This window comes from Pseudoliparis swirei, chromosome 9 (assembly GCF_029220125.1).
Source record: "Pseudoliparis swirei isolate HS2019 ecotype Mariana Trench chromosome 9, NWPU_hadal_v1, whole genome shotgun sequence".
In the NCBI taxonomy this organism is placed as follows: domain Eukaryota; kingdom Metazoa; phylum Chordata; class Actinopteri; order Perciformes; family Liparidae; genus Pseudoliparis; species Pseudoliparis swirei.
The window spans coordinates 812,886-840,868 of NC_079396.1; the positions used below are offsets into that span (position 1 = coordinate 812,886).

Sequence of the window (27,983 nt, forward strand, 5' to 3'; positions counted from 1 at the left end):
CAGAATTATACTGTTCTATATTTATTTATTATATTATTCAACACAATATTAGTTATACTCTATCATATTGAAAGACACAATCTAAAAAAAAATAAGGCTTTAATATTATTATATAAAATCAGTTTTATGGCAAATGTTATGTATATTGAATTGTGTTCAATAGATAGAATAAGAGGAGAGAGGAGCTCAGGTTCACCTGGTTCAGGTGTCACTATCAGACCATCAGGAGGAACGTCTTCAGTCCACATGAGGGGGCGGAGTCTCCAGGACTGAAGCTGGAGCTGGTTCATAAAAGAGGAGGAGCTTGATACCTGTATATAACGTGATCGGTTGCTTAGTAACACTCAACAAGTTGATCAGTATTGAAAAACAATTTAATGCTTTTAGAGTAGAACAAATAAATATGTGTTGCATATAAAACGTGTTAAGGCAGAGAGGTGAAACACCTGGATCACTTCTATTGTCAAACACTGAACAACATTTAAAAGCTTGGTGTGGTCTGGTCAGTTAAGAGCTGAGAGCTCAGTGACCCCGCTGCTGGAGGTCATGGGGTCATGAGGTCAGTACGCTGCCATACCTGTATTCAGCTCTTCTGAAACACGAGAGGCGTCTGGAGAGCAGCAGCTCATTGTTCCAGAGGGGCCCCTCGCTCGGGGGCCGCCCCCCCGTCCTCGGGCCCCGGAGGAGCGTCCAGCATGGCGAGCATGTCGTCCAGCACCCGCCACAGGCAGCTGTCCAGGGGGAAGTCGTTGTCCACCAGGTTCACCAGGAAGTAGTTGTCGTGGATGTACTTGATGATCATCCTGGAGGGAGACTCGTCCTCGTAGAGCTTGGCCCACTGCTCGATCCACAGGGCGAAGGCCTCGTCCTGGGGGCCACACAGAGGGTTAGAGCACTTCCTGTAGGACCAGACCTCAAACGCACCACAGGTTAGAGCACTTCCTGTAGGACCAGACCTCAAACGCACCACAGGTTAGAGCACTTCCTGTAGGACCAGACCTCAAACGCACCACAGGTTAGAGCACTTCCTGTAGGACCAGACCTCAAACACACCACAGGTTGAGAGCACTTCCTGTAGGACCAGACCTCAAACGCACCACAGGTTAGAGCACTTCCTGTAGGACCAGACCTCAAACGCACCACAGGTTAGAGCACTTCCTGTAGGACCAGACCTCAAACACACCACAGGTTGAGAGCACTTCCTGTAGACCAGACCTCAAACGCAAGAGCACTTCCTGTAGGACCAGACCTCAAACGCACTACAGGTTAGCACTTCCTGTAGATCCAGACCTCAAACGCACCACAGGTTAGAGCACTTCCTGTAGGACCAGACCTCAAACGCACCACAGGTTAGAGCACTTCCTGTAGGACCAGACCTCAAACGCACCACAGGTTAGAGCACTTCCTGTAGGACCAGACCTCAAACACACCACAGGTTGAGAGCACTTCCTGTAGGACCAGACCTCAAACGCACCACAGGTTAGAGCACTTCCTGTAGGACCAGACCTCAAACGCACCACAGGTTAGAGCACTTCCTGTAGGACCAGACCTCAAACGCACCACAGGTTGAGAGCACTTCCTGTAGGAACAGACCTCAAACGCACCACAGGTTGAGAGCACTTCCTGTAGGACCAGACCTCAAACGCACCACAGGTTAGAGCACTTCCTGTAGGACCAGACCTCAAACGCACCACAGGTTAGAGCACTTCCTGTAGGACCAGACCTCAAACACACCACAGGTTGAGAGCACTTCCTGTAGGACCAGACCTCAAACACACCACAGGTTGAGAGCACTTCCTGTAGGACCAGACCTCAAACACACCACAGGTTAGAGCACTTCCTGTAGGACCAGACCTCAAACACACCACAGGTTAGAGCACTTCCTGTAGGACCAGACCTCAAACGCACCACAGGTTAGAGCACTTCCTGTAGGACCAGACCTCAAACGCACCACAGGTTAGAGCACTTCCTGTAGGACCAGACCTCAAACGCACCACAGGTTAGAGCACTTCCTGTAGGACCAGACCTCAAACGCACCACAGGTTAGAGCACTTCCTGTAGGACCAGACCTCAAACACACCACAGGTTGAGAGCACTTCCTGTAGGACCAGACCTCAAACGCACCACAGGTTAGAGCACTTCCTGTAGGACCAGACCTCAAACGCACCACAGGTTGGAGCACTTCCTTAGACCAGACCTCAAACGCACCACAGGTTGAGAGCACTTCCTGTAGGACCAGACCTCAAACACACCACAGGTTGAGAGCACTTCCTGTAGGACCAGACCTCAAACGCACCACAGGTTGAGAGCACTTCCTGTAGGACCAGACCTCAAACGCACCACAGGTTGAGAGCACTTCCTGTCCCGGCTCACCTTCCAGTACATGAAGCTGTCGGGGTCCACCACGGTGGGCTGCACGATCTCTCTGCCGGGGAAGATCCCCCAAGTCACAGCGTTGGGCTGCATGTTTCGAGTTGCTTGGTCAGTGTTACGGCACAGAGGACACATAATAATTACATCACCTTCCACTACAGACACCCACAACTACACATCAACTACACACAGACACACTACACATCAACAACTAATTATTAATAATCTAATAACCAAATAATATATTAATAATCTACTTAACCACACATCAACCACATAATACACACCCTACACATCTAAGCCCTTTTTCTGCAATCAACTACACCACATCACAGCATAATATACATCATCAACAACTACATTAATTATTAATAACCCAATAACCAAGCACACACTACACACCCATAACCATACACATCAACTACATACACACACACATTTATTTCACTACATCTACACACTACATTAGCTAATAATCAACCAATTCACACATCAACTACACATCCTATTAACTACACACATCATAATAATTAATAATAATACTCATCTGGCACATCAACACAACTATACACTATCAATAACTAATTAACACTCACTGCACATCAATTCATAAGATCACCTATTATACTACCCATCAACTACACACTATAATCAGCATCTTCAACCACTACAATAATATCACATTGCACTACAGCTACACATACACATCAACTCATAGCTATAATACTCACACAATTCACACCACATCAACTACATAGCACACACACACACTAACATCAACAATTACATATAATCTAACTAACTACACATCAACTACACACACACACACTATCATCAACTACACTATAATAATCACATCACAGCTACATCAAGCATACACATCATAATATCAATCACTGCATACTATAATAACTACACACTATGCACATCCACAACTGCACATCAATTATTAACACACTGCATCATTAAACTACACATCAATCCACATTACTATCAACTACACTATCACACACATTAATTAGCCACATCAGCTGCACAACTACACATCAATCCACACACCACACCTATTAACTTCATCAACTACTACACACCACAGCTGCATCAACTACACACCACATACAACTGCATCAATTCCACATACTACCTAACATCATAACAACTACATAATGTTTCACACACATAATTTACAATTACACATCATCAATCATACACACTACACACCTATACAATAACTAAACATCAATTCACACACTATACATATACTCACTGCATCAACAACTACACATCAATTTGCACTATATATCAACTACACACCTCCACAACTACACATCAACTACACACACATACACACACATCAACAACTACACACTACACACATCAACAACACATCAACTATACACTATACACCTAACAACTACATCAATTACACACTACACACCATCCAGCAACTACATCACTGCACATACACACACACACTACACATCCACAACTACATATTCATACTACACTACACACCCACACACTGCATCAACCTACACCACACATCAATCTACATAATCAACACACTATATATCACTACACATCTATTAATAATCTGCACACTACACACATCAACTACATCAATCTACAACTACACTACATCAACTACACACACACACTGCACATCAACTACACTACATGCACACCATTAACTACACATCAACTACACACACACTACACATCAATAGCTACATCATACACACCGCTTAACTACATCAACCACACACACACACACTACATAATTCCACAATAACTACACATCAACTGCACTACACACACACTACTACATCAACTACACTACACACTACTTACATATTAACTACACACCTAATAACTACACATCAACTACATAATCTAACAACTACAATCCATACAACACACACACTATACAACAACTACACACTACACACTACCACAACCACATCAACTACACACACTACACATCAACTACACACATTCTACATCAACTAATACATCAATTCATACACTACACACCTAACTACACTACATCAACTACACACACATAATATCAACTACACACTACACACCTAATAACCACACATCAATTCATACACCTGACTGCACACACTACACACCACACACCCAATAACTACACACTACACATCAACTAATATTAATTGCACATAATCTAACAACTACACATCAACTATAATAATACCACACATCAACTAATTACACACCTAATTAACTAATAATAACTTCCTGCACACCATAACCACATCAACTACACACACACACATCTACACTCAACAACTACACACTATACACACACACCACACATCAGCCACACTACATATCCACAACTGCACATCAACTACACACACACACTACACATCAACTACACACTACACAATCAATAACCACACATCAATCCACACACACACACACCACATCAACTACTACACTTAATAATCTAATACACATCAACTACACACTCACACACCCACAACTACACATCAACTACACACACTACACTACTACATCAATGTAACTACACACCACTACACACCTACAACTACACACACACACCCACAATCCACACACCACCTACACATCAATAACTACCACTATAATCTAACTACACTACACATCAATAACTACACACACATCTACATCAACAATACCACGCCTGACCACACTACACACATACTATAATAATCTAATAACTATTAATACGCATCTATTGTTCATATTACTTACACATCTGCATTAATTACACACACACACTACACATCAATTTCCTGCACCACACCATCAACTACACACACTACATCAACTATTATCAATAACTATATATCACACACAACGTACAACTACTAATAATTACCATTAACTCCACACACTACACATCAACTACACATCAACTAATAATACTACACATTCACACAACTAATACTACACACTACACAACTACACACTAATAATAATACACTACACATCAACTAACACACACCTAATAATCTAATAATTACACATCAACTATATAATAATAATTACACATCAACCACACACTACACACTCCACAACTACATATCAACTACACACACACACTACACATCAACTACAACACCACAACTCACATCAACTACACACACATAACTACACATCAACTACAATAATAATCACACACACACACCCACAACTACACATCAATACACACACACACTATGGAATATCAATAACTACACACTACACGCCACACATCATATATCAACTACACACCCACAATCTTACATCATCATCCACATATCTAATAATACACACTTAACACCCCACAACACATCAATCCATACACACACACACACACCTACACATCAACTACACACTACACCTCAACTACATCCACACACTACATAAATCCATAATAATAATACTACATACCAACACTACTACATACTACACACCTAATAACTATTACTATCAACTACCTGGCTACCCAATCAACTACACACTACTACATCAACTACACACTACCCACAATCTAAGACATACCTAATAACTACACATCAATTCAACTACACACCTAATAACTACACACTACACATCAACTACACACTCACACACCCACAACTTCACACCATCAACTACACACACCACATCACTCACACATCATCAACCACCAGACACTACACACCCAATAATCAACTACACACACACACTTACACATCAACAACTACACACTACACCTATAACAACTAAGCACACTACATCATCAATCATTAATACACACCACCTAACCACATCAACAACTACACACCAACAGTCCACATCAATCCATAACGACTACACATACTACACACCCAATAACTAATAATAATCTAATATCAATAACTTCACACACTACACACCCAACTATATACCACATAATCTAACTTCACATCAATCACTACACACACACACTACATCAATAACTACACTACATACCCACATCTAATAACTTCACACACTACTAATATCATCAACATTAATTATAGCACTAATAATCTACATTAACCACATCAATCCATCAACTACACACACACTACACATCAACAACTAACTAATCTATACACCCATAACTACACATCAATCCACACACACTACACATCAACAACTACACACTACATAGCCCAATAACTGCACACATCAATCATACATATACCACACATCAACAACTACAATAATACACTTACACGTCAACTACACACTACACACCAACAACTACACACTACACATCAACTACACACTACACACCCACAACTACACACTACACATCAACTACACACACACACTACACATCAACTACACACCCACACACCATATTATCAATTCACACACTACATATCAATTCATACACACACACACACATATCAATTACATACTACACACATCAACTACACTATATTATCAACTTCACACTACATAATTTATTAACTACATATCAATAATTAATTATTATCAATTCAACTATTACTCATAAGTATCAATTAACACACACATCACGCTCCTAATCACTACCCACAATTCACACTAATATCAATTACACATATTATTAATTAACAATTCATATTAACTACACACTATACATCACTATATTATCACACTACACACTTACACACCTAATAACTACACATCATCAACTATATTACCACACTACATATCAACTACACACTCACACTATTATACATCAATCACACACACACAACTATACAATTCAATAACTACACACTACACATCAATTCACACACACTACATATCAATCTACACACACACACTACACAACTACACACCATCAACAAATTACACACTACACTCAACTACACACACACTACACATCAACAGCTACTTCACTACACACCCACAACTACACATCAATCATACACACACACACACACTACACATCAACAACTACACACACACACCCAACAACTACACACTACAACATCAACTACACCTGACTACACAATTCCAATACACTACACATTACACATTACATTACATGTCATTTTAGCAGATCGCTTATCCAAAGCTGATTTCTACAATAAGTGCATTTCAACCTAGGAGGTACAAACTAAGAACAACAAGAATACAGGAAGTAACATTTCCTCAACATAGTCGAACTACAAAAAATTACCATAAAGTAAGTGCTATCTATGCCACACTGAAAGTGCTAATCTGTGTTTTAATCCAGACATAGTCGGAAAAGGTGTGTTTTCAGTCTCGGACGGAAGATGTAGAGACTTTCTGCTGTCCTGATGTCAGTGGGGAGCCTGCTCCACCACTGAGGAGCCAGGACAGCAAACAGTCTGGATTTCGAGTGCATTAGCTCGAGGTGCAGTAGTCACAGTCGATTGGCTGTTGCAGGCGGAAGCTGAGCTTAACGTGTCGGGTGTGCCTGTGTGACCATATCCTGGATATGGACGGGGCCGATCCGTCTCAGAGCACGGTACGCCAGGAACTCAGTGTTTTGAAGCGGATGCGACGAGCAGCCACCGCAACCAGTGGAGAGCGGAGGAGCCGGTGGTGTGGTGGATTTCGGGAGGCTGAAGAGCAGCCGAGCTGCTGCATTCTGGATGAGCGGCAGGGGTGGGATGGCCTTAGCTTGAGGTAGACCAGCCAGGAGGGAGTTGCAGTAGTCGGTATGAGGCGATGACCAGGAGCCTGGATCAGAACCCGCGCGCGCCTTTCTGAGTAAGAAGAGGACTTATTCTCCTGATATTTGTGCAGCATGTACCTACAGGAACGCTGGGCTGTCAGCAGCTGATGTTGGCGTCAGTCAGGGGAGAGTTGACTGTCGAGTGTCACCGAGGTTCCTGGCAGTCCGGTGAGAGGGCCAACACAGAGCTGTTGAAGGTGATAGTCAGGTCGGGTAGGTGGGGGGAGCCTTCCCTGGAAGCGAATAGTAGCTCAGTCTGTCAGGGGTTGATCTTCAGGTGGTGAGCAGACATCCACTGAGAGGATGTCAGTCAGACAGGCAGAGATTCGCGTTACCGCATACCTGTGTTTCGACCGGTGGAAAGCGAGAAGATCAGTTAGGTGTCATCAGCATGGCTATGGTAGGAGAAGCCATGCGAGCCAATGACAGAGCCGAGAGAATTTGTATACAGAGAAGAGGAGGGGACCCAGGACGGAGCCTTGAGGAACCCCAGTAGTGAGAGTGACAAGGATCAGACACAGATCCTCTCCAAGTTACCCGGGTAGGTGCTGGTCTTTAAGGTAGGGAAGAGAAAAGAGCTGAGTGCAGTGCCTGGAGATCCCCAGGTCCTGAAGAGAAGAGATCAGGATCTGGTGGTTCACGGTGTCAAATGCTGCAGAAAGGTCGAGAAGGATAAGGGACAGAGGAGAGAGAGGCTGCTCTGGCAGTGTGTGAAGCTGCTCAGAGACAGCAAGGAGGGCCAAGTCTCTGTCGAGTGGCCGGCCTTGAATCCAGACTGGTGAGGTCAAGAAGGGTTGTTACTGTGGGAGATAGGAGGACACTTGGCTCAAGATAGCTCGCTCCAGAGTTTTGGAGAAAAGGAAGAAGAGAGACCGGTCTGTAGTTGCTGACTTCCAGACGGGTCGATGCGTGGGTTTCTTCAGAGGGTTGACTCCTCGCCTCCTTCAGAGAGTTAGGGTTTGAAACAGCCAGTTTGAGAGGGAGCTGTTAATAAGATACAAGTGAGAAGGTCAGTAGGTCAGGAGCAATAGCCTGAGAATGGGAGACGGACGGGGTCAAGGGCGCAGGTGGTTCAGTCGAGCTTGAGGTCACCAAGCCAAGAACCTGACTGGGAGACAAGGGCAAGAGGTTATAGGGGGATGAAGAAGTTAGTGTTGGTGAGGTGATAGAAGATTTGACTTGTAAAGCTGAGGGCGTATATCATGCCCGCCTATCTTGTTTGTGCCAGTCGTTTCACAAAGTGGTTTCGGCAAAAGCAAGTGGTGAAGGAGGAGGGGTACAGGGGGATCGGAGGTTGGAAAAGATAGAGTAAGAGTTTTGGGGTAATAGAGAAGGAAGACCGAATTTTGGTCAGGCAGAACCGAGCTTTGGCTGCAGAGATAGAGGAAGAGATAGGAGGAGAGGAGATTGATAGAAGATTAAATCTTCGCTTGATTCGATTTCGCCATTTTCTTTCTCACCGGGCTGTCGAGGGTGGCTCTCGACCCACGTTAATCCGAGTCCTACAACCACCTTGAGTCGGAGAGGATTTCCGAACCCGGTCGTGTCTTAAAGGATCAAAGAGAATCAAGAGATGAAGACAGGGAAGAGAGGAGAGTGTCTGCAGGAGTTAGGATGCATGAGTGAGAAGCAGTCAGTTGAGGGGAGAGCAGATAGGACAGGAGGAGGCCAGAGAGGAGGGGCAGAGGGTGCGAATGTTGCGAGGTAAGGCAGAGTCTGTAGACATGGGTGGGTTGTCAGTACCAGAGAGCGAGAGAGAGTAAGAGATGAAGAAGTGGTCAGGAGACATGGAGAGAGTCACAGTGAGGTTAGAGGTAGAGCAGTTTCTTGTGAAAATGTAGTCAGTGGTTGCTGCCGGGCTTGTGAGTAGGAGGGAGGGACTGGAGTAGAGAGGTTAAAGGAAGACAGTAAGAGTAAGAGATCACATGACTTCTCTGTCTGGACATGTTAAAGTCACCCAGAAGGATGAGCGGGGGCGTGTTCACATGTTCGATGGGGAGGACTGCCTAGCTCGCCCAAGAAATCTCCCAAAGAACCAGGGGACGGTAGAGAACAACAATGTGAAGTTGAACCGGATGAGTAACGGTAAGCCCCAGATGAAACTCAAAAGTCAGTGGGATAAAAGAGGAAGCCGGTAGGGACAGGAAACACCATGTGGTGTGATGAGAGTAACCCACCCACCAACCAAAAACAAAAACACCTAACTCTCACCACTCAAACCAATCACACCTCACACAACCAAATAATCCTCTCACACATCAACCTCACCATCAAAATAACGAAAAACAAACCACATAAACTACATAAACTACAAAACGCAACAAAAACACACAATAAAAAACCACACCCCAAAACCCACAACTCCATCTTCCCACTACTCATACACCACCAACTACAAACCCACCATACACATACCAACTCACCTACACCCCTCATATCAAATACACTCATAAAACAACACCCTCAACAAATCATCAACACAACACACCCACCAACAACTCAAACAACAACTAACAATCCATTTAACAACAATCAACTAACTACAATAAACATTAAAACTAAACAATATCAACTGCCTCACATAAAACACACCAACCCAACTAAACATCACCACCACTGACACCCCTCTATACAAACACTCAAAACCAACACACCAACACAATACATCAACACAACACACTCACCAAACATCAAAACACACACACAACACTACACTACAACAAACAACTAACTTACAATAACATTAAAACTACTACACCAATACTCACACTACAAAAATACACTCAACTCCCCAACTAAACACCACCACCCACCTACACCCCTCATCAATACACAAAACACACTACACACCACAACACACATCAACTACACACACAACACACAACAACACAACACACACATAAAACACATCAACACACCACACTACACCACAAAACCCACACACACACATCACAACTACACCCACCTCCCCCAACACTAACATATAACCAACCCAATACCACCACCAACACCACACCACTCACACACCCACAAATAACACCACCTACACACACAACACACCCACTCAACCCACACCACTCAACACCCCACCCACTCACCCCACACACCTCAACAACACACCTACCCTAACAACACCCACACCCCACACCACTCACACCCACCATCAACAACTACATCAAAAAAGGCCAAGGAGAAGGTTTTCTCAAGTAAAAAAGGGGAAGGGGGGGGAAAATTTTAAAGGGAAATCCCAAGGATTTTCCCGCCTTGGCTTTGGGCAATGAACCAAAAGGAAAAGGGACAATTTTTAAAAAGGAAAAATCGGGGGAAAAACAGGAAAAATTCTCCAAAATTTCCTTAAAACGGGAAAGCAAAAAAACCCAAAAACAACAATTTTCCGGGTAATTTGGTAGGGGTTTAAAAGAAAAAAGGATAAAGTAAGAATTTCCCCAAACAGGAAATCACAAAATTGGGGAAAATTTTTAAAAAATAAACAGTTTCCCTTTTTGGTAAAGGGGGGACCAATAGGGGGGGAGCGAAAAAAACACATAATTTCCCAATTTTAAAACAAATACCCTTAACAAACCCCTCTTAAAATCCCCAAAAACCTAAACAACAATTAAAACCCTTAACCCAAAACCCATAAACCAAAATCCTTAAAAAACAACAAAAATTTTAATTAAACCAAATCCACCCCCCAACCCTAAAAAAAAAAAACACAATCCTACATCCATAACCCAATAAACTGCCCAACTTTAGCAATACCACAGCTGACACCGCCTTGCTTTGGTACAATGAAAAACAACCTCAATACAACCAATAACAATACCCCTGCTCCAATACCCATTCATGTTACCTCCCACCCCTCACCACAAACACTGCCTACCCAGCTACCACCTCCAACTACCTCTGAACACCCCTCACTGCCCTCCTGTTTTAACACCTCTCTCCACAGGCCCTACCTTCCTCCCCTCTCACCCCACGGCCCCTACCCCCTACACCCACACCCCCCTTCTGCACTCCAACTACCTCCTGAACCTACGGTCCCCACCTGAACACCCCCAGGGCCCCACCTTCTGAACACCCCCCCACAGGCCCCCCACTTCTGAACCCCACAGGGCCCCTACCTTCTGAACACCCCAGGCCCCACCTCTGAACACCAGGGCCCCCTACCTTCTGAACACCCACAGGGCCCCTACCTTCTGAACACCCCACAGGGCCCCCTACCTTCTGACACCCCCAGGGCCCCCACCTTCTGAACACCCCCAGGGCCCCTACCTTCTGAACACCCCCACAGGGCCCCCTACCTTCTGAACAACCCCCAGGCCCCCTACTTGAACACCCCCCACAGGCCCCCTACCTTCTGAACACCCCCCACAGGGCCCCTACCTTCTGAACAACCCCACAGGGCCCTCCTACCTGAACAACCCCACAGCCCCTACCTGAACAACCCCACAGGGCCCCCACCTCTGAACACCCCCACAGGGCCTCCTACCTTCTGAACACCCCCCACAGGGCCCCTACCTTCTGACACCCCCACAGACCCCCCTACCTTCTGAACACCCCCACAGGGCCCCCTACCTTCTGAACACCCCCACAGGGCCTCCTACCTTCTGAACACCCCACAGGGCCCCTCTTCTGAACACCCCACAGGGCCCCCACCTCTGAACACCCCCTCAGGGCCCCCTACCTTCTGAACACCCCCCCACAGGGCCCCCTACCTTCTGAACCCCCCCCCACAGGGCCCCCTACCTTCTGAACACCCCCCACAGGGCCCCTACTCACCTTCTGAACACCCCCCACAGGGCCTCCTACCTTCTGAACACCTCCCACAGGGCCCCCTACCTTCTGAACACCCCCCCCACAGGGCCCCCTACCTTCTGAACACCCCCACAGGGCCCCCTACCTTCTGAACACCCCACAGGCCCCCAGGGCCTTCTGAACACCGCACCCCACAGGGCCCCCTACCTTCTGAACACCCCCCCCCCCCCCAAAGCCCCCTACCTTCTGAACACCCACCCAGGGCCCCCTACCTTCTGAAGACACCCTGGGCAGCCCCCTTCTAGACACCCACAGGGCTTCCTTGATGTTGGGCTGGAGGTTGATGGGACCTCTCCTGTTGATCACCTTTCCAGCTCGGACTCCTCTCGGTCAGCTTCTCTGGTCTCCGGGCTTGGTCTCCGGGGCCAGAGGCTCGTCGTTCCACGGCAGACACAGCACCTGCAGAGGGCAGAGGTCAGCTCCTGGTGTAGGGACCAAGGGTCCAAGTCTCCTGGTCTAGTGACCAAGGGTCCAAGTCTCCTGGTCTAGTCTCCTGGTCTGGTCTCCTGGTCTAGTCTCCTGGTCTAGTCTCCTGGTCTGGTCTCCTGGTCTGGTGTCCTGGTCCCGGTCTCCTGGTCTAGTCTCCTGGTCTGGTGTCCTGGTCCCGGTCTCCTGGTCTAGTCTCCTGGTCCCGGTCTCCTGGTCTAGTCTCCTGGTCTAGTCTCCTGGTCTGGTCTCCTGGTCTGGTCTCCCGGTCTGGTCTCCCGGTCTGGTCTCCCGGTCTGGTCTCCCGGTCTGGTGTCCTGGTCCCGGTCTCCTGGTCTAGTCTCCTGGTCCCGGTCTCCTGGTCTAGTCTCCTGGTCTGGTCTCCTGGTCTGGTCTCCCGGTCTGGTCTCCCGGTCTGGTCTCCCGGTCTAGTCTCCTGTCCCGGTCTCCGGTCTGGTCTCGGTCCGGTCTCCAGTCTCAGTCTCCCGGTCCCGGTCTCCGGTCTGGTCTCCGGTCTGGTCTCCTGTCTGGTCTCCCGGTCTGGTCTCTCGGTCTCCCGGTCTGGTCTGCCGGTCTGGTCTCCCGGTCTGGTCTCCCGGTCTGGTCACTCGGTCTGGTCTCCGGTCTCCCTGGTCTGGTCTCTCGGTCTGGTCTCCCTGGTCTGGTCTCCTGTCTGTCTCCCGGTCTGGTCTCCGTCTGATCTCCTGGTCTGGTCCCTGGTCTCCGGTCCTGGTCTCCTGGTCCTGCCTGGTCTCGTCTCTCCGGTCTGGTCTCCTGTCTGGTCTCCCGGTCCCGGTCTCCGGTCTGGTCTCCCGTCTGGTCTCCTGTCTGGTCTCGGTCTGGTCTCCGGTCTGGTCTCCCGGTCTCCCGGTCTGGTCTCGGTCTAGTCTCCTGGTCTAGTCTCCTGGTCTGGTCTCCTGGTCTGGTCTCCTGGTCTAGTCTCCTGGTCTGGTCTCCTGGTCTAGTCTCCTGGTCTAGTCTCCTGGTCTAGTCTCCTGGTCCCGGTCTCCTGGTCTAGTCTCCTGGTCTGGTCTCCTGGTCTGGTCTCCCGGTCTGGTCCCCTGGTCCCGGTCTCCCGGTCTGGTCTCCCGGTCTGGTCTCCCGGTCTGGTCTCGGTCTGGTCTCGGTCCCGGTCTGGTCTCGGTCTGGTCTCGGTCTGGTCTCAGTCTGGTCCCGGTCCCGGTCTGGTCTCGGTCTGGTCTCCTGGTCTGGTCTCCCGGTCTGGTCTCCTGGTCCCGGTCTCCCGGTCTGGTCTCCCGGTCTGGTCTCCCGGTCTGGTCTCCCGGTCTGGTCTCCCGGTCTGTCTCTGGTCTCGGTCTGGTCTCCGGTCTGGTCTCGGTCTGATCTCCCGGTCTGGTCCCGGTCCCGGTCTGGTCCCGGTCCCGGTCTGGTCTCGGTCTGGTCTCGGTCCCGGTCTGGTCTCCCGGTCCCGGTCTCCCGGTCTGGTCTCCCGGTCTGGTCTCCCGGTCTGGTCTCCCGGTCTGGTCTCCCGGTCCCGGTCTCCCGGTCCCGGTCTCCCGGTCTGGTCTCCCGGTCTGGTCTCCCGGTCTGGTCTCCCGGTCTGGTCTCCCGGTCTGGTCTCCCGGTCTGGTCTCCCGGTCTGGTCTCCCGGTCTGGTCTCCCGGTCTGGTCTCCCGGTCTCCCTGGTCTCCGGTCCGGTCTCCTGGTCTCTGGTCTCGGTCTCCCGGTCTGGTCTCGGTCTGGTCTCCGGTCTGGTCTCCCGGTCTGGTCTCCCGGTCTGGTCTCCGGTCTGGTCTCGGTCTGGTCTCCCGGTCTGGTCTCCTGTCTGGTCCCGGTCCCGGTCTGGTCCCGGTCTGGTCTCGGTCTGGTCTCGGTCCCGGTCTGGTCCCGGTCCCGGTCCCGGTCTGGTCCCGGTCTGGTCTCGGTCTGGTCTCGGTCTGGTCTCGGTCTGGTCCCGGTCCCGGTCTGGTCTCGGTCTGGTCTCGGTCCCGGTCTGGTCTCGGTCCCGGTCTGGTCCCGGTCTGGTCTCGGTCTGGTCCCGGTCTGGTCTCGGTCCCGGTCTGGTCCCGGTCCCGGTCTGGTCCCGGTCTGGTCTCGGTCTGGTCTCGGTCCCGGTCTGGTCCCGGTCCCGGTCTGGTCTCGGTCTGGTCTCGGTCCCGGTCTGGTCTCGGTCCCGGTCCCGGTCTGGTCTCGGTCCCGGTCTGGTCCCGGTCCCGGTCTGGTCTCGGTCTGGTCTCGGTCCCGGTCTGGTCTCGGTCTGGTCTCGGTCTGGTCTCGGTCTGGTCCCGGTCTGGTCCCGGTCTGGTCTCGGTCTGGTCTCGGTCCCGGTCTGGTCTCGGTCTGGTCTCCCGGTCTGGTCTCCTGTCTGGTCTCCCGGTCTGGTCTCCTGTCTGGTCTCCCGGTCTGGTCCCGGTCCCGGTCTGGTCTCGGTCCCGGTCTGGTCCCGGTCCCGGTCTGGTCCCGGTCTGGTCTCGGTCTGGTCTCGGTCTGGTCTCGGTCCCGGTCTGGTCTCGGTCTGGTCTCTGGTCTCCGTCTGTCTCCGGTCTGGTCTCCTGGTCCGGTCTGGTCTCGGTCTGGTCCCGGTCTGGTCCCGGTCCCGGTCTGGTCCCGGTCTGGTCTCGGTCCCGGTCTCTCGGTCTGGTCTCTGTCTGGTCTCCCGGTCTGGTCTCCCGGTCTGGTCTCCCGGTCTGGTCTCCTGCCTGTCTCGGTCTGGTCTCCCGGTCTGGTCTCCCGGTCTGGTCTCGGTCTGGTCTCCCGGTCTGGTCTCCCGGTCTGGTCTCGGTCTGGTCTCCCGGTCTGGTCTCCTGGTCTCCCGGTCTGGTCTCGGTCTGGTCTCGGTCTGGTCTCCCGGTCTCCCGGTCTGGTCTCCCGGTCTGGTCTCCCTGTCTCCCGGTTTCGTCTCCCGGTCTGGTCTCCTGGTCTCGGTCTGGTCTCGTCTGGTCTCCCGGTCTGGTCTCGGTCTGGTCTGGTCTCGGTCTGTCTCCGGTCTGGTCTCCGGTCTGGTCTCCCGGTCTGGTCCCCGTCTGGTCTCGGTCTGTCTGGTCTCGGTCTGGTCTCCCGGTCTCGGTCTGGTCTCGGTCTGGTCTCCCGGTCTGGTCTCCGGTCTGGTCTCCCGGTCTGGTCCCGGTCTGGTCTCGGTCTGGTCTCGGTCCCGGTCTGGTCTCGGTCTGGTCTCCCGGTCTGGTCTCGGTCTGGTCTCCGGTCTGGTCTCCCGGTCTGGTCTCCCGGTCTGGTCTCCCGGTCTAGTCTCCCGGTCTGGTCTCCCGGTCTGGTCTCCTGGTCTCCCGGTCTGGTCTCCCGGTCTGGTCTCCCGGTCTGGTCTCCTGGTCTCCCGGTCTGGTCTCCCGGTCTGGTCTCCCGGTCTGGTCTCCCGGTCTGGTCTCCCGGTCTGGTCTCCCGGTCTGGTCTCCTGGTCTCCCGGTCTGGTCTCCCGGTCTGGTCTCCCGGTCTGGTCTCCCGGTCTCCCGGTCTGGTCTCCCGGTCTGGTCTCCCGGTCTGGTCTCCCGGTCTGGTCTCCCGGTCTGGTCTCCCGGTCTGGTCTCCCGGTCTGGTCTCCCGGTCTGGTCTCCCGGTCTGGTCTCCTGGTCTCCCGGTCTGGTCTCCCGGTCTGGTCTCCTGGTCTCCCGGTCTGGTCTCCCGGTCTGGTCTCCCGGTCTGGTCTCCCGGTCTGGTCTCCCGGTCTGGTCTCCCGGTCTGGTCTCCCGGTCCCGGTCTGGTCTCCCGGTCTGGTCTCGGTCTGGTCTCCGGTCTGGTCTCCGGTCTGTCTCCCTCTGGTCTCCCGGTCTGGTCTCCCGGTCTGGTCTCCCGGTCTGGTCTCCCGGTCTGGTCTCCCGGTCTGGTCTCCCGGTCTGGTCTCCCGGTCTCCCGGTCTGGTCTCCCGGTCTGGTCTCCCGGTCTGGTCTCCCGGTCTGGTCTCCCGGTCTAGTCTCCGGTCTGGTCTCCCGGTCTGGTCTCCGGTCTGGTCTCCCGGTCTGGTCTCCTGTCTGGTCTCGGTCTGGTCTCAGTCTGGTCTCAGTCTGGTCTCGGTCTGGTCTCCCGGTCTGGTCTCCTGGTCTCGGTCTGGTCTCCTCGGTCTGGTCTCCTGGTCTCCCGGTCTGGTCTCGGTCTGGTCTCCCGGTCTGGTCTCCCGGTCTGGTCTCCCGGTCTGGTCTCCCGGTCTGGTCTCCCGGTCTAGTCTCCTGGTCTGGTCTCCCGGTCTGGTCTCCCGGTCTGGTCTCCCGGTCTGGTCTCCCGGTCTGGTCTCCCGGTCTGGTCTCCTGGTCTCCCGGTCTGGTCTCCCGGTCTGGTCTCCCGGTCTGGTCTCCCGGTCTGGTCTCCCGGTCTGGTCTCCTGGTCTGGTCTCTGGTCTGTCTGGTCTCCTGTCTGGTCTCCCGGTCTGGTCTCCGGTCTGGTCTCCGGTCTGGTCTCCTGTCTGGTCTCCCGGTCTGGTCTCCCGGTCTGGTCTCCCGGTCTGGTCTCCTGGTCTCCCGGTCTGGTCTCCCGGTCTGGTCTCCTGGTCTCCCGGTCTGGTCTCCCGGTCTGGTCTCCCGGTCTGGTCTCCCGGTCTGGTCTCCCGGTCTCCCGGTCTGGTCTCCCGGTCTGGTCTCCCGGTCTGGTCTCCCGGTCTGGTCTCCCGGTCTGGTCTCCCGGTCTGGTCTCCCGGTCTGGTCTCCCGGTCTCCCGGTCTGGTCTCCCGGTCTGGTCTCGGTCTGGTCTCCCGGTCTGGTCTCCCGGTCTGGTCTCCCGGTCTGGTCTCCCGGTCTGGTCTCCCGGTCTGGTCTCCCGGTCTGATCTCCCGGTCTGGTCTCCCGGTCTGGTCTCCCGGTCTCCCGGTCTGATCTCCCGGTCTGGTCTCCCGGTCTGGTCTCCCGGTCTCCCGGTCTGGTCTCCCGGTCTGGTCTCCCGGTCTGGTCTCCGTCTGGTCTCCGGTCTGATCTCGGTCTGGTCTCCGGTCTGGTCTCCGGTCTGGTCCCGGTCTGGTCTCCCGGTCTGGTCTCCCGGTCTGGTCTCCCGGTCTGGTCTCCCGGTCTGGTCTCCCGGTCTGGTCTCCCGGTCTGGTCTCCCGGTCTCCCGGTCTGGTCTCCCGGTCTGGTCTCCCGGTCTGGTCTCCCGGTCTGGTCTCCCGGTCTGGTCCCGGTCTCCCGGTCTGATCTCCCGGTCTGGTCTCCCGGTCTCCCGGTCTGGTCTCCCGGTCTGGTCTCCCGGTCTGGTCTCCGGTCTGGTCTCGGTCTGGCGGGCCACCTTGTGTCCGTGGCGGTTCTCCCGGGCCGTGATGTAGGCCGTGAAGACCTCGTAGACGCTCTCCTCGCTCAGCAGCTCGTGGCCCCACATCTGCAGCAGGGCGTCTTTGGAGGACTTGCTCTTCAGGTAGAACAGGTAGTAGTCGTTCAGCTCGCCGAAGGCCGGAGACGACGAGTTCCCCCTGAAGGCATCGCCCACGGGACACGCGTTAGCGGTCCGACCGGCACCCGAACCTCGCGCGGCGGGGGACATTGAAGGGGTCGTACCAGCGGCCGTTGGGGAACTCGTCCCAGTCCTGCGTCCTGTAGATGTAGCTCTTGGGCCTGGAGGCCCAGAAGATGGGCCGCACGTCCTCCACCTTACGCTTGGGGTGAGCACTCACCGCCCAGGGAAGAGGCCGCCTGGAGGAGACAGGGAGACACTGGGCCCTGAACGCCTCTCCAATCTGACTACGAGGTCGCTGGACCCTGAACGCCTCTCCAATCTGACTACGAGGTCTCTGGACCCTGAACGCCTCTCTAATATGACTACGAGGTCTCTGGACCCTGAACGCCTCTCCAATCTGACTACGAGGTCGCTGGACCCTGAACGCCTCTCCAATCTGACTACGAGGTCGCTGGACCCTGAACGCCTCTCCAATCTGACTACGAGGTCGCTGGACCCTGAACGCCTCTCCAATCTGACTACGAGGTCGCTGGACCCTGAACGCCTCTCCAATCTGACTACGAGGTCTCTGGACCCTGAACGCCTCTCCAATCTGACTACGAGGTAGCTGGGCCCTGAACGCCTCTCCAATCTGACTACGAGGTCTCTGGACCCTGAACGCCTCTCCAATCTGACTACGAGGTCTCTGGACCCTGAACGCCTCTCCAATCTGACTACGAGGTCGCTGGACCCTGAACGCCTCTCCAATCTGACTACGAGGTCTCTGGACCCTGAACGCCTCTCTAATATGACTACGAGGTCTCTGGACCCTGAACGCCTCTCCAATCTGACTACGAGGTCGCTGGACCCTGAACGCCTCTCCAATCTGACTACGAGGTCGCTGGACCCTGAACGCCTCTCCAATCTGACTACGAGGTCGCTGGACCCTGAACGCCTCTCCAATCTGACTACGAGGTCGCTGGACCCTGAACGCCTCTCCAATCTGACTACGAGGTCTCTGGACCCTGAACGCCTCTCCAATCTGACTACGAGGTAGCTGGGCCCTGAACGCCTCTCCAATCTGACTACGAGGTCTCTGGACCCTGAACGCCTCTCCAATCTGACTACGAGGTCTCTGGACCCTGAACGCCTCTCCAATCTGACTACGAGGTCGCTGGACCCTGAACGCCTCTCCAATCTGACTACGAGGTCTCTGGACCCTGAACGCCTCTCTAATATGACTACGAGGTCTCTGGACCCTGAACGCCTCTCCAATCTGACTACGAGGTCTCTGGACCCTGAACGCCTCTCCAATCTGACTACGAGGTTTCTGGACCCTGAACGCCTCTCCAATCTGACTACGAGGTCTCTGGACCCTGAACGCCTCTCTAATCTGACTACGAGGTCTCCGGACCCTGAACGCCTCTCCAATCTGACTACGAGGTCGCTGGACCCTGAACGCCTCTCCAGTCTGACTGCGTGAGGCTCCAGGGTCCAGAGGGCAGCTTGTGCGATGGCGTCATTGATTTAAAGTTCATCTCCTCCTCCAGAGAGGAGGCGCACTGACCTGGGGTCCTCCTTCCACAGGCCCAGCTGCCGCAGCACCTCCATGATGGCCACCTCTCGGTTCAGGGTGTAGAAGTGGAGGCCGGGCACCTTGCCGCTGTCCAGCAGCACGCGGCACATCTCCACCGCCTGCTGCACGCCGTAGTTCCTGATGGCGGCGTCGTTGTCCTTGATGGGCTCGATCACCCTGGTGATCTCCTCGGGGATCTCCAGCTTGGAGAGCTTGACCAGCTGACGCAGGGACTGGTAACCCTGGAGGAAGAGGAGAGGAAGAGGAGAGGAGGAAGAGGAGGTACAGGAGAGGAGGAGGAGGGGAGAGGAAGAGGAGAGGAAAAGGAGAGGAGGAGAGGAGAGGAACAGGAGGAAGAGGAGAAGAGGAACAGGAGAGGAGAGGAAGAGGAGAGGAACAAGAGAGGAGGAGGAGGAGAGGAAGAGGAGAGGAAGAGGAACAAGAGAGGAGGAGGGGAGAGGAAGAGGAGAGGAAGAGGAGGAGAGGAAGAGGAGAGGAGGAGGAGGAGAGGAACAGGAGGAAGAGGAGGAGAGGAACAGGAGAGGAACAGGAGAGGAGAGGAGGAGGAGAGGAACAAGAGAGGAGGAGGAGGAGAGGAAGAGGAGAGGAGGAGGAGAGGAAGAGGAACAAGAGAGGAGGAGGAGGGGAGAGGAAGAGGAGGAGGAGAGGAAGATGAGAGGAGGAAGAGGTGGTACAGGAGAGGAGGAGGAGGGGAGAGGAAGAGGAGAGGAAAAGGAGAGGAGAGGAACAGGAGGAAGAGGAGGAGAGGAACAGGAGAGGAACAGGAGAGGAGAGGAAGAGGAGAGGAGGAGGAGAGGAACAAGAGAGGAGGAGGAGGAGAGGAAGAGGGGAGGAGAGGAAGAGGAACAAGAGAGGAGGAGGAGGGGAGAGGAAGAGGAGGAGGAGGAGGAGAGGAAGATGAGAGGAAGAGGAGGAGAGGAGGAGGAGAGGAAGAGGAGAGGTACAGGAGAGGAGGAGAGGAAGAGGAGAGGAAGAGGAGAGGAACATGAGAGGAAGAGGAGAGGAAGAGGAGAGGAGGAACAGGAGAGGAGGAGGAGGGGAGAGGAAGAGGAGAGGAAAAGGAGAGGAGGAGAGGAACAGGAGGAAGAGGAGGAGAGGAACAGGAGAGGAGAGGAGGAGGAGAGGAACAAGAGAGGAGGAGGAGAGGAAGATGAGAGGAAGAGGAGGAGAGGAGGAGGAGCGGAAGAGGAGAGGTACAGGAGAGGAAGAGGAGAGGAACAGGAGAGGAGGAGAGGAAGAGGAGAGGAACAGGAGAGGAAGAGGAGAGGAAGAGGAGAGGAACTTGAGAGGAAGAGGAGAGGAAGAGAGGAACATGAGAGGAAGATGAGAGGAAGAGGAACATGAGAGGAAGAGGAGAGGAAGAGGAGAGGAACTGAGTGGTGTTCTCTCTGAGCTGCTGTACGAAGCAGATACACTAACAATCAATAAATATCATCTTCAATTATAAAATAAATAAGTTCTAATGATGAAACGTTGCTTCCTGTTTGTTGAAGCCGGTGACGAGCCGTTGGGGGCGTGGCCTCCTGCTCTACCTGGATGGGGAAGATGCCCGGCAGGATGGGGCAGGTGATGCCGACGGCGCGGCAGTCGGCCAGGAACTTGAGGAAGGTGTCGGCCCTGAAGAACAGCTGCGTGATGATGAAGTCCGCCCCGGCGTCCACCTTCTCCTTCAGGTGGCGGAGGTCCTCCTCGTAGCTCTCCGCCTCCGGGTGGCCGGTGGGGTAACCTGCAGGTGGAGGTCACTGACGGAGGCCCCAGGTGGACTCACACCTGGAGGAGCACAACGTACCAGCAACGCAGATGTCAAAGTAGTCCTCGAACTCAGAGCGGATGTGCTTCACCAGGTCGGCGGCGTAGTTGAAGCCTTCCTCCTCTTCCTCCCAGTCGGCTCCCATCGGGTCTGTGGAGGGGTCAGAGGACCAGAGTGAGAGGATCGAGAAACCACGGAGCGCGAGCTTTTAAATCCACACAAGCCACGCCCCCTACCTCCCCTCAGCGCCATGATGTTCTTGAGGCCCAGGTGCTTGGCCTTGGCCAGGTAGCCGCTGATCTTCTCCTTGGTCTGGCCGCAGCAGGTCAGGTGCAGGACGCTCTCCAGGCCGCAGTAGTTGACGGCCGTGCTGGCGATCATCACGGAGGACGTCTCCTCGTCCGAGCCCGGGTCGCCCGCCGGGTGCCAGGTGATGTCGATGAAGAGCGGCCCGCCGGCGCCCATACGGTCGAACCTGAGGACCACACGCCCAGGTGTAACGACGATGAGGAGACACTGAGCTCCTCTCTCCTCTCTCCTTATGGACGCTTAGGATACAATGAGCTCCTCTCTCCTCTCTCCTTATGGACGCTTAGGATACACTGAGCTCCTCTCTCCTTATGGACGCTTAGGAGACACTGAGCTCCTCTCTCCTCTCTCCTTATGGACGCTTAGGATACACTGAGCTCCTCTCTCCTCTCTCCTTATGGACGCTTAGGATACACTGAGCTCCTCTCTCCTCTCTCCTTATGGACGCTTAGGTTACACTGAGCTCCTCTCTCCTTATGGACGCTTAGGAGACACTGAGCTCCTCTCCTCTCTCCTTATGGACGCTTAGGATACACTGAGCTCCTCTCTCTCTCTCCTTATAGGCCTTAGCTTAGGATACTGGACGCTTGGATACGACTCCCTCTCTCTCTCCTTATGGACGCTTAGGATACACTGAGCTCCTCTCCTCTCTCCTTATGGACGCTTAGGATACACTGAGCTCCTCTCTCCTCTCTCCTTATGGACGCTTAGGTTACACTGAGCTCCTCTCTCCTTATGGACGCTTAGGAGACACTGAGCTCCTCTATCCTCTCTCCTTATGGACGCTTAGGATACACTGAGCTCCTCTCCTCTCTCCTTATGGACGTTTAGGATACACTGAGCTCCTCTCCTCTCTCCTTATGGACGCTTAGGATACACTGAGCTCCTCTCCTCTCTCCTTATGGACGCTTAGGATACACTGAGCACCTCTCTCCTCTCTCCTTATGGACGTTTAGGATACACTGAGCTCCTCTCTCCTCTCTCCTTATGGACATTTAGGATACACTGAGCTCCTCTCTCCTCTCTCCTTATGGACGCTTAGGATACACTGAGCTCCTCTCTCCTTATGGACGCTTAGGATACACTGAGCTCCTCTCTCCCAGGGTTTTTCCTGCATAGAGAAAATTTGGGCGCGCACCTAAGCCGTTTTCCCAAGCGCCTAAGGCAAAAAAAAAAAAAAAAACTGTTCATCACGTGCATGTCAGCGAATATCGGCCAATATTCCCATTATCGGTTTTGATCGGCGTTCTCAAAACGGCCGATCAGATGACGTAACATCTGCGAGAACTATCAGATGTTTCAATCGTGGCGCATCGCGGAACGATCGCCAGCGAGGCCGCAGAGGTCAGAGGGATCCTCACCACCGAGGCGTCCCCCGAGTTGAATCTCTGGGTCGACTCAGCCGACTCTCACATGTCTGCGGCTCTGAGCCCCTAGAGATGCTCACGGTAAACGCATTCGAACCGGAGAGCGCAAGGCTTTAAAGTTAGCGGAAAGAACCACGTGAAACAACATCCGTTTATCAAAATAAGATGTCGACAAATCATACACTAGCATATAAAAGTAAACAATGAACTGATTTTGTATCTTTAGAGATCGTTTCTGAGATTTAGCTTAAATTATGCTAACATTAAAACAGTTTTACTGTACCAAGGAAGAGTTGATCAAAATAAGTCAGACTTTTGTATGTTAAAAAAAGACCTGTACATAGATTTCCCCAAGAGTTCCAGGAAATTAATAATGCAGATGTGTTCCATACATGTTCTGAAATCCCCTACAATAGCAATCAATCAATTTTATTGTATCAATTAGGAAATTTTTCAAAGTAAAAGTCCTAAATGTTTAAAGAAATCGGTAATTTCTTTAATGTTTGAGTTGCTTTCAGTGGCGGCTCGTCCATAGGGGGCGCTAGTGGGCCGCCCCTCTTAAAATTTGGAGATGAAAAAAAAAGAAGAAGAAGAAAAACATATGCCAAATCATTTAAATAGTAAATATACCGTGTTGACGCGCTAAATGTGTGTGGGAAACCGTAAGCCCCTGTCAACAACCACTTAAGTTAATGTGAAAAAATATAATATATCGCCATTATCACGGAGAAGCCCTCCCTTTTCGAGGCGCTGGTCTAACGTGTGTGTCGCATCGATACAACGTTTCAGTCGTTTGGCAAAGACCGGCTTCACATTGGCGGATGAAACTGATCTTGGTGCGCACAAATGTGCGCACGCGATTGGATTATTGGCAGATCAGAGACCCGTATGTTCCTCAGCCCATAGAGCAGTGTTGCCAGGTCCGCGGTTTTCCTGCGGAATCGGGCCACTTTTGAAGTGTTGCGCGGGTTGAATTTTGTGTCCTTGGTTCGGGTAGACCTATTTTGCATGCAAATTACATGAATATCTTTAAATAAAAATCCATATTTTAAATGAAATAATTTATTCATACCCAAATCCTACCAAACTGACTCCAGATCAGCACGTACACACATTTTATTTAGATAGATAGATAGATAGATAGATATATACTTTATTAATCCCCAAGGGGAAATTTGTCGATATATATATACTGTATCTAATTACACAAGGCCATTTTAGGACCTAGGTGAAATAACTTGAGGGAAAACTGCTTTTAATGCTGGCAAACTAAACATATGTTGTTACTTTGTAGATATTACAATACATTTGGCAATGATAGCAATGCTGTTGGACTTTAAAAGCAGTGTATATGGTTTGGCACGGGCATATCTTTTTTTGTTTGCCAACTTGAAAGAGAGGCGGGCTAAATTTCTTTACAAGTAGTGGGGCCAATGTACAATGTGATGCATCTCTTTCTGAATCCAATGTTTCGTTTGTTTCGTTGTTGTGGACAGTGTTGAGCACTGTGTTCTTGAAATAAAGCTTTGTTACAATATTCTACTCAAAACCTCTTTTCTTCTCATTGTGGAGTGCTATTTAAACTGCGCCGCCCAACTGCGCCCCCCCAAAAAAAAAATTCACCAGCCGCCACTGGTTGCTTTATATATGTATTTCCTCATAGTCCTAGGCAATAATGCTACACAATAAATAGAATGCTTCAATCGACACCGTGATCGGTATTATCGGATCGGCAGATACTGATTTCAGTGATCGGTATTATCGGTGATCGGCACAAAAAACCTGATCAGTGCATCTCTAGTTCTCAATAGTATGTTTCAAGTCGGCTACAGCCGAACCCTTGTTCTGTTTTGATCAATAGTAATCCAGTTGATAAGCGTGTCTTCTTGTCTGATCAATACGCAACTGTGAGGTGCGCGAATAGATATTGAGACACAGACCGTGCGCGCGTTGCGTGCCAACATTTGTTTTGGGGAGCACCGAAGACCCATTTTGACCCAGGAAAAACCCTGCTCTCCTCTCTCCTCATGGATGAATGTTCATCTCTCCATCACACATGTTAACGCTGCTTCCTCCTTGTGACTCCACGTCTCAGAGGGTCCATTGGACCCGATAGGTTTTAGTTCCGTTTCATTTGATTTCACCAGTTTCGTGATCAGGACGATTAACTTTTAAAACCCCTGATGGATAAAACAATTTGAAAGTACAAATGTACTTCAAATAGTCCCGGCTTATTTATTGCCATCATGCACATTGGTAACACAGCCAACACGTGACCAAAGGAACAGAAGACTTTATTGTCATTGCTCCCCCTTGGAGTGCCTCAGGAGTCTGGTTGCATGTCAGTGTGCGTTCACGTGCCTGGAGATGAGGTTCACGGCTCCGCTGGCTGTGCGCGGGGGGAAGAACTCCAGGGAGAACCAGCGGTCCCCGGACTCCGTCCTCCGGCGCATCTTGTCCCGCAGCCGGTCCGAGCGGTCCGCCTCCAGCACCGGCGTGGAGCACCGGGAGCTCTCCTTGGAGCTCTCCCCGCTGGAGTCACTCTTGCACGACCGCGAGCTCCCGTCGCCTCGCGGCAGCACCTGGCCCAGCACCTGGTTCACCATGACGGCCCCTCACACTGCGGGGGGAGAGGGCTTTACGACCCGCTCAGAGGGTGTCATGCAGTCAGAGTCATGCACATACACATCCGATGACGGTGAACGTCACGGTCCCTTTGCAACCAGCATGAGTGGTCAACAGGCGGGTCTCTGGGAGGTGTGTGCGGGTAACTTTAGGCCCCGCAAAGTGCCACGAGCCGCTCCTTTTATACCCATGGACAGCACACGTGCGCACCAGTGGCGGCTCGTCCATAGGGGGCGCTAGTGCGCCGCCCCTCTTAAAATTTGGAGATGAAAAAAAAAGAAGAAAAAAAAATCCTGTCAAAAAACATATGCCAAATCATTTAAATAGTAAATATACCGTGTTGACGCGCTAAATGTGTGTGGGAGACCGTAAGCCCCTGTCAACAACCACTTAAGTTAATGTGAAAAAATATAATATATCGCCATTATCATGGAGAGAAGCCCCTCCCCTTTTTCGGGGCGCTGGTCTAACGTGTGTGTGCGGCATCGATACAACATTTCAGTCGTTTTGGCAATGACCGGCTTCACATTGGCGGATGAAACCGGGAATCTTGGGGCGCACAAATGTGCGCACGCGATTGGATTATTCGGCAGATCAGAGACCCGTATGTTCCCTCAGCCCATAGAGCAGTGTTGCCAGGTCCGCGGTTTTCCTGCGGAATCGGGCCACTTTTGAAGTGTTGCGCGGGTTGAATTTTTGTCCTTGGTTCGGGTAGACCTATTTTGCATGCAAATTACATGAATATCTTTAAATAAAAATCCATATTTTAAATGAAATAATTTATTCATACCCAAATCCTACCAAACTGACTCCAGATCAGCACGTACACATTTTATTTATGATAATATACTGTATCTAATTACACAAGGCCATTTTAGGACCTAAGTGAAATAACTTGAGGGAAAACTGCTTTTAATGCTGGCAAACTAAACATATGTTGTTACTTTGTAGATATTACAATACATTTGGCAATGATAGCAATGCTGTTGGACTTTAAAAGCAGTGTATATGGTTTGGCACGGGCATATCTTTTTTTGTTTGCCAACTTGAAAGAGAGGCGGGCTAAATTTCTTTACAAGTAGTGGGGCCAATGTACAATGTGATGCATCTCTTTCTGAATCCAATGTTTCGTTTGTTTCGTTGTTGTGGACAGTGTTGAGCACTGTGTTCTTGAAATAAAGCTTTGTTACAATATTCTACTCAAAACCTCTTTTCTTCTCATTGTGGAGTGCTATTTAAACTGCGCCGCCCAACTGCGCCCCCCCAAAAAAAAAATCACCAGCCGCCACTGGTGCGCACGCAACATGCACATTAAAGTATGGCATTCCACTTATTTAGAGCCTGCTATCTCCTTGGCCGAGCACAGCTAACGTTAGCTAGGTGCCCCTCCCGGGCATAAGGGGCTCGTTCTACCGCCCCGAGCCTGGAGCTAACCCCGGGTACGCTGTGTTCCTGCTGGGGGAACGGACCGCGTGTCCCACCTGCCGGCTGTCTGCGCGTCCTGGTGTCAGTCTGCGCGTCCTGGTGTCAGTCTGCGCGTCCTGGTGTCAGTCTGCGCGTCCTGGTGTCAGTCCGTCTTCCTCCTCCTCGACTGAGCATGAGCTGAGTGGGACCCCTCAAACCGAGACTCCGGGGCGGGGCCGCCGGGTGGGGGCGGGAACCAGCGCGTGCTGCGTCGAGGAACGCGAGCTGCGTTGA

The 27,983-nt window shown here is 51.6% G+C and overlaps 1 protein-coding gene across 1 annotated transcript; it reads right to left on the reverse strand.

The window, feature by feature from the left end:
* On the reverse strand, positions 1 to 27,912 carry mthfr (methylenetetrahydrofolate reductase (NAD(P)H)). Its single transcript, XM_056423403.1, has 12 exons — positions 27,767 to 27,912; positions 26,022 to 26,280; positions 22,221 to 22,459; positions 22,024 to 22,134; positions 21,767 to 21,960; positions 20,205 to 20,455; positions 18,760 to 18,894; positions 18,494 to 18,674; positions 13,222 to 13,285; positions 2,374 to 2,477; positions 578 to 868; positions 1 to 281 (listed from the first exon to the last, which is right to left on the reverse strand). Exons 2-11 carry the CDS (start codon positions 26,264 to 26,266, stop codon positions 626 to 628), a joined length of 1,767 nt encoding a protein of 588 aa, XP_056279378.1. The 5' UTR covers positions 26,267 to 26,280; positions 27,767 to 27,912; the 3' UTR covers positions 1 to 281; positions 578 to 625.
* Positions 27,913 to 27,983: the final 71 nt, after the last annotated feature.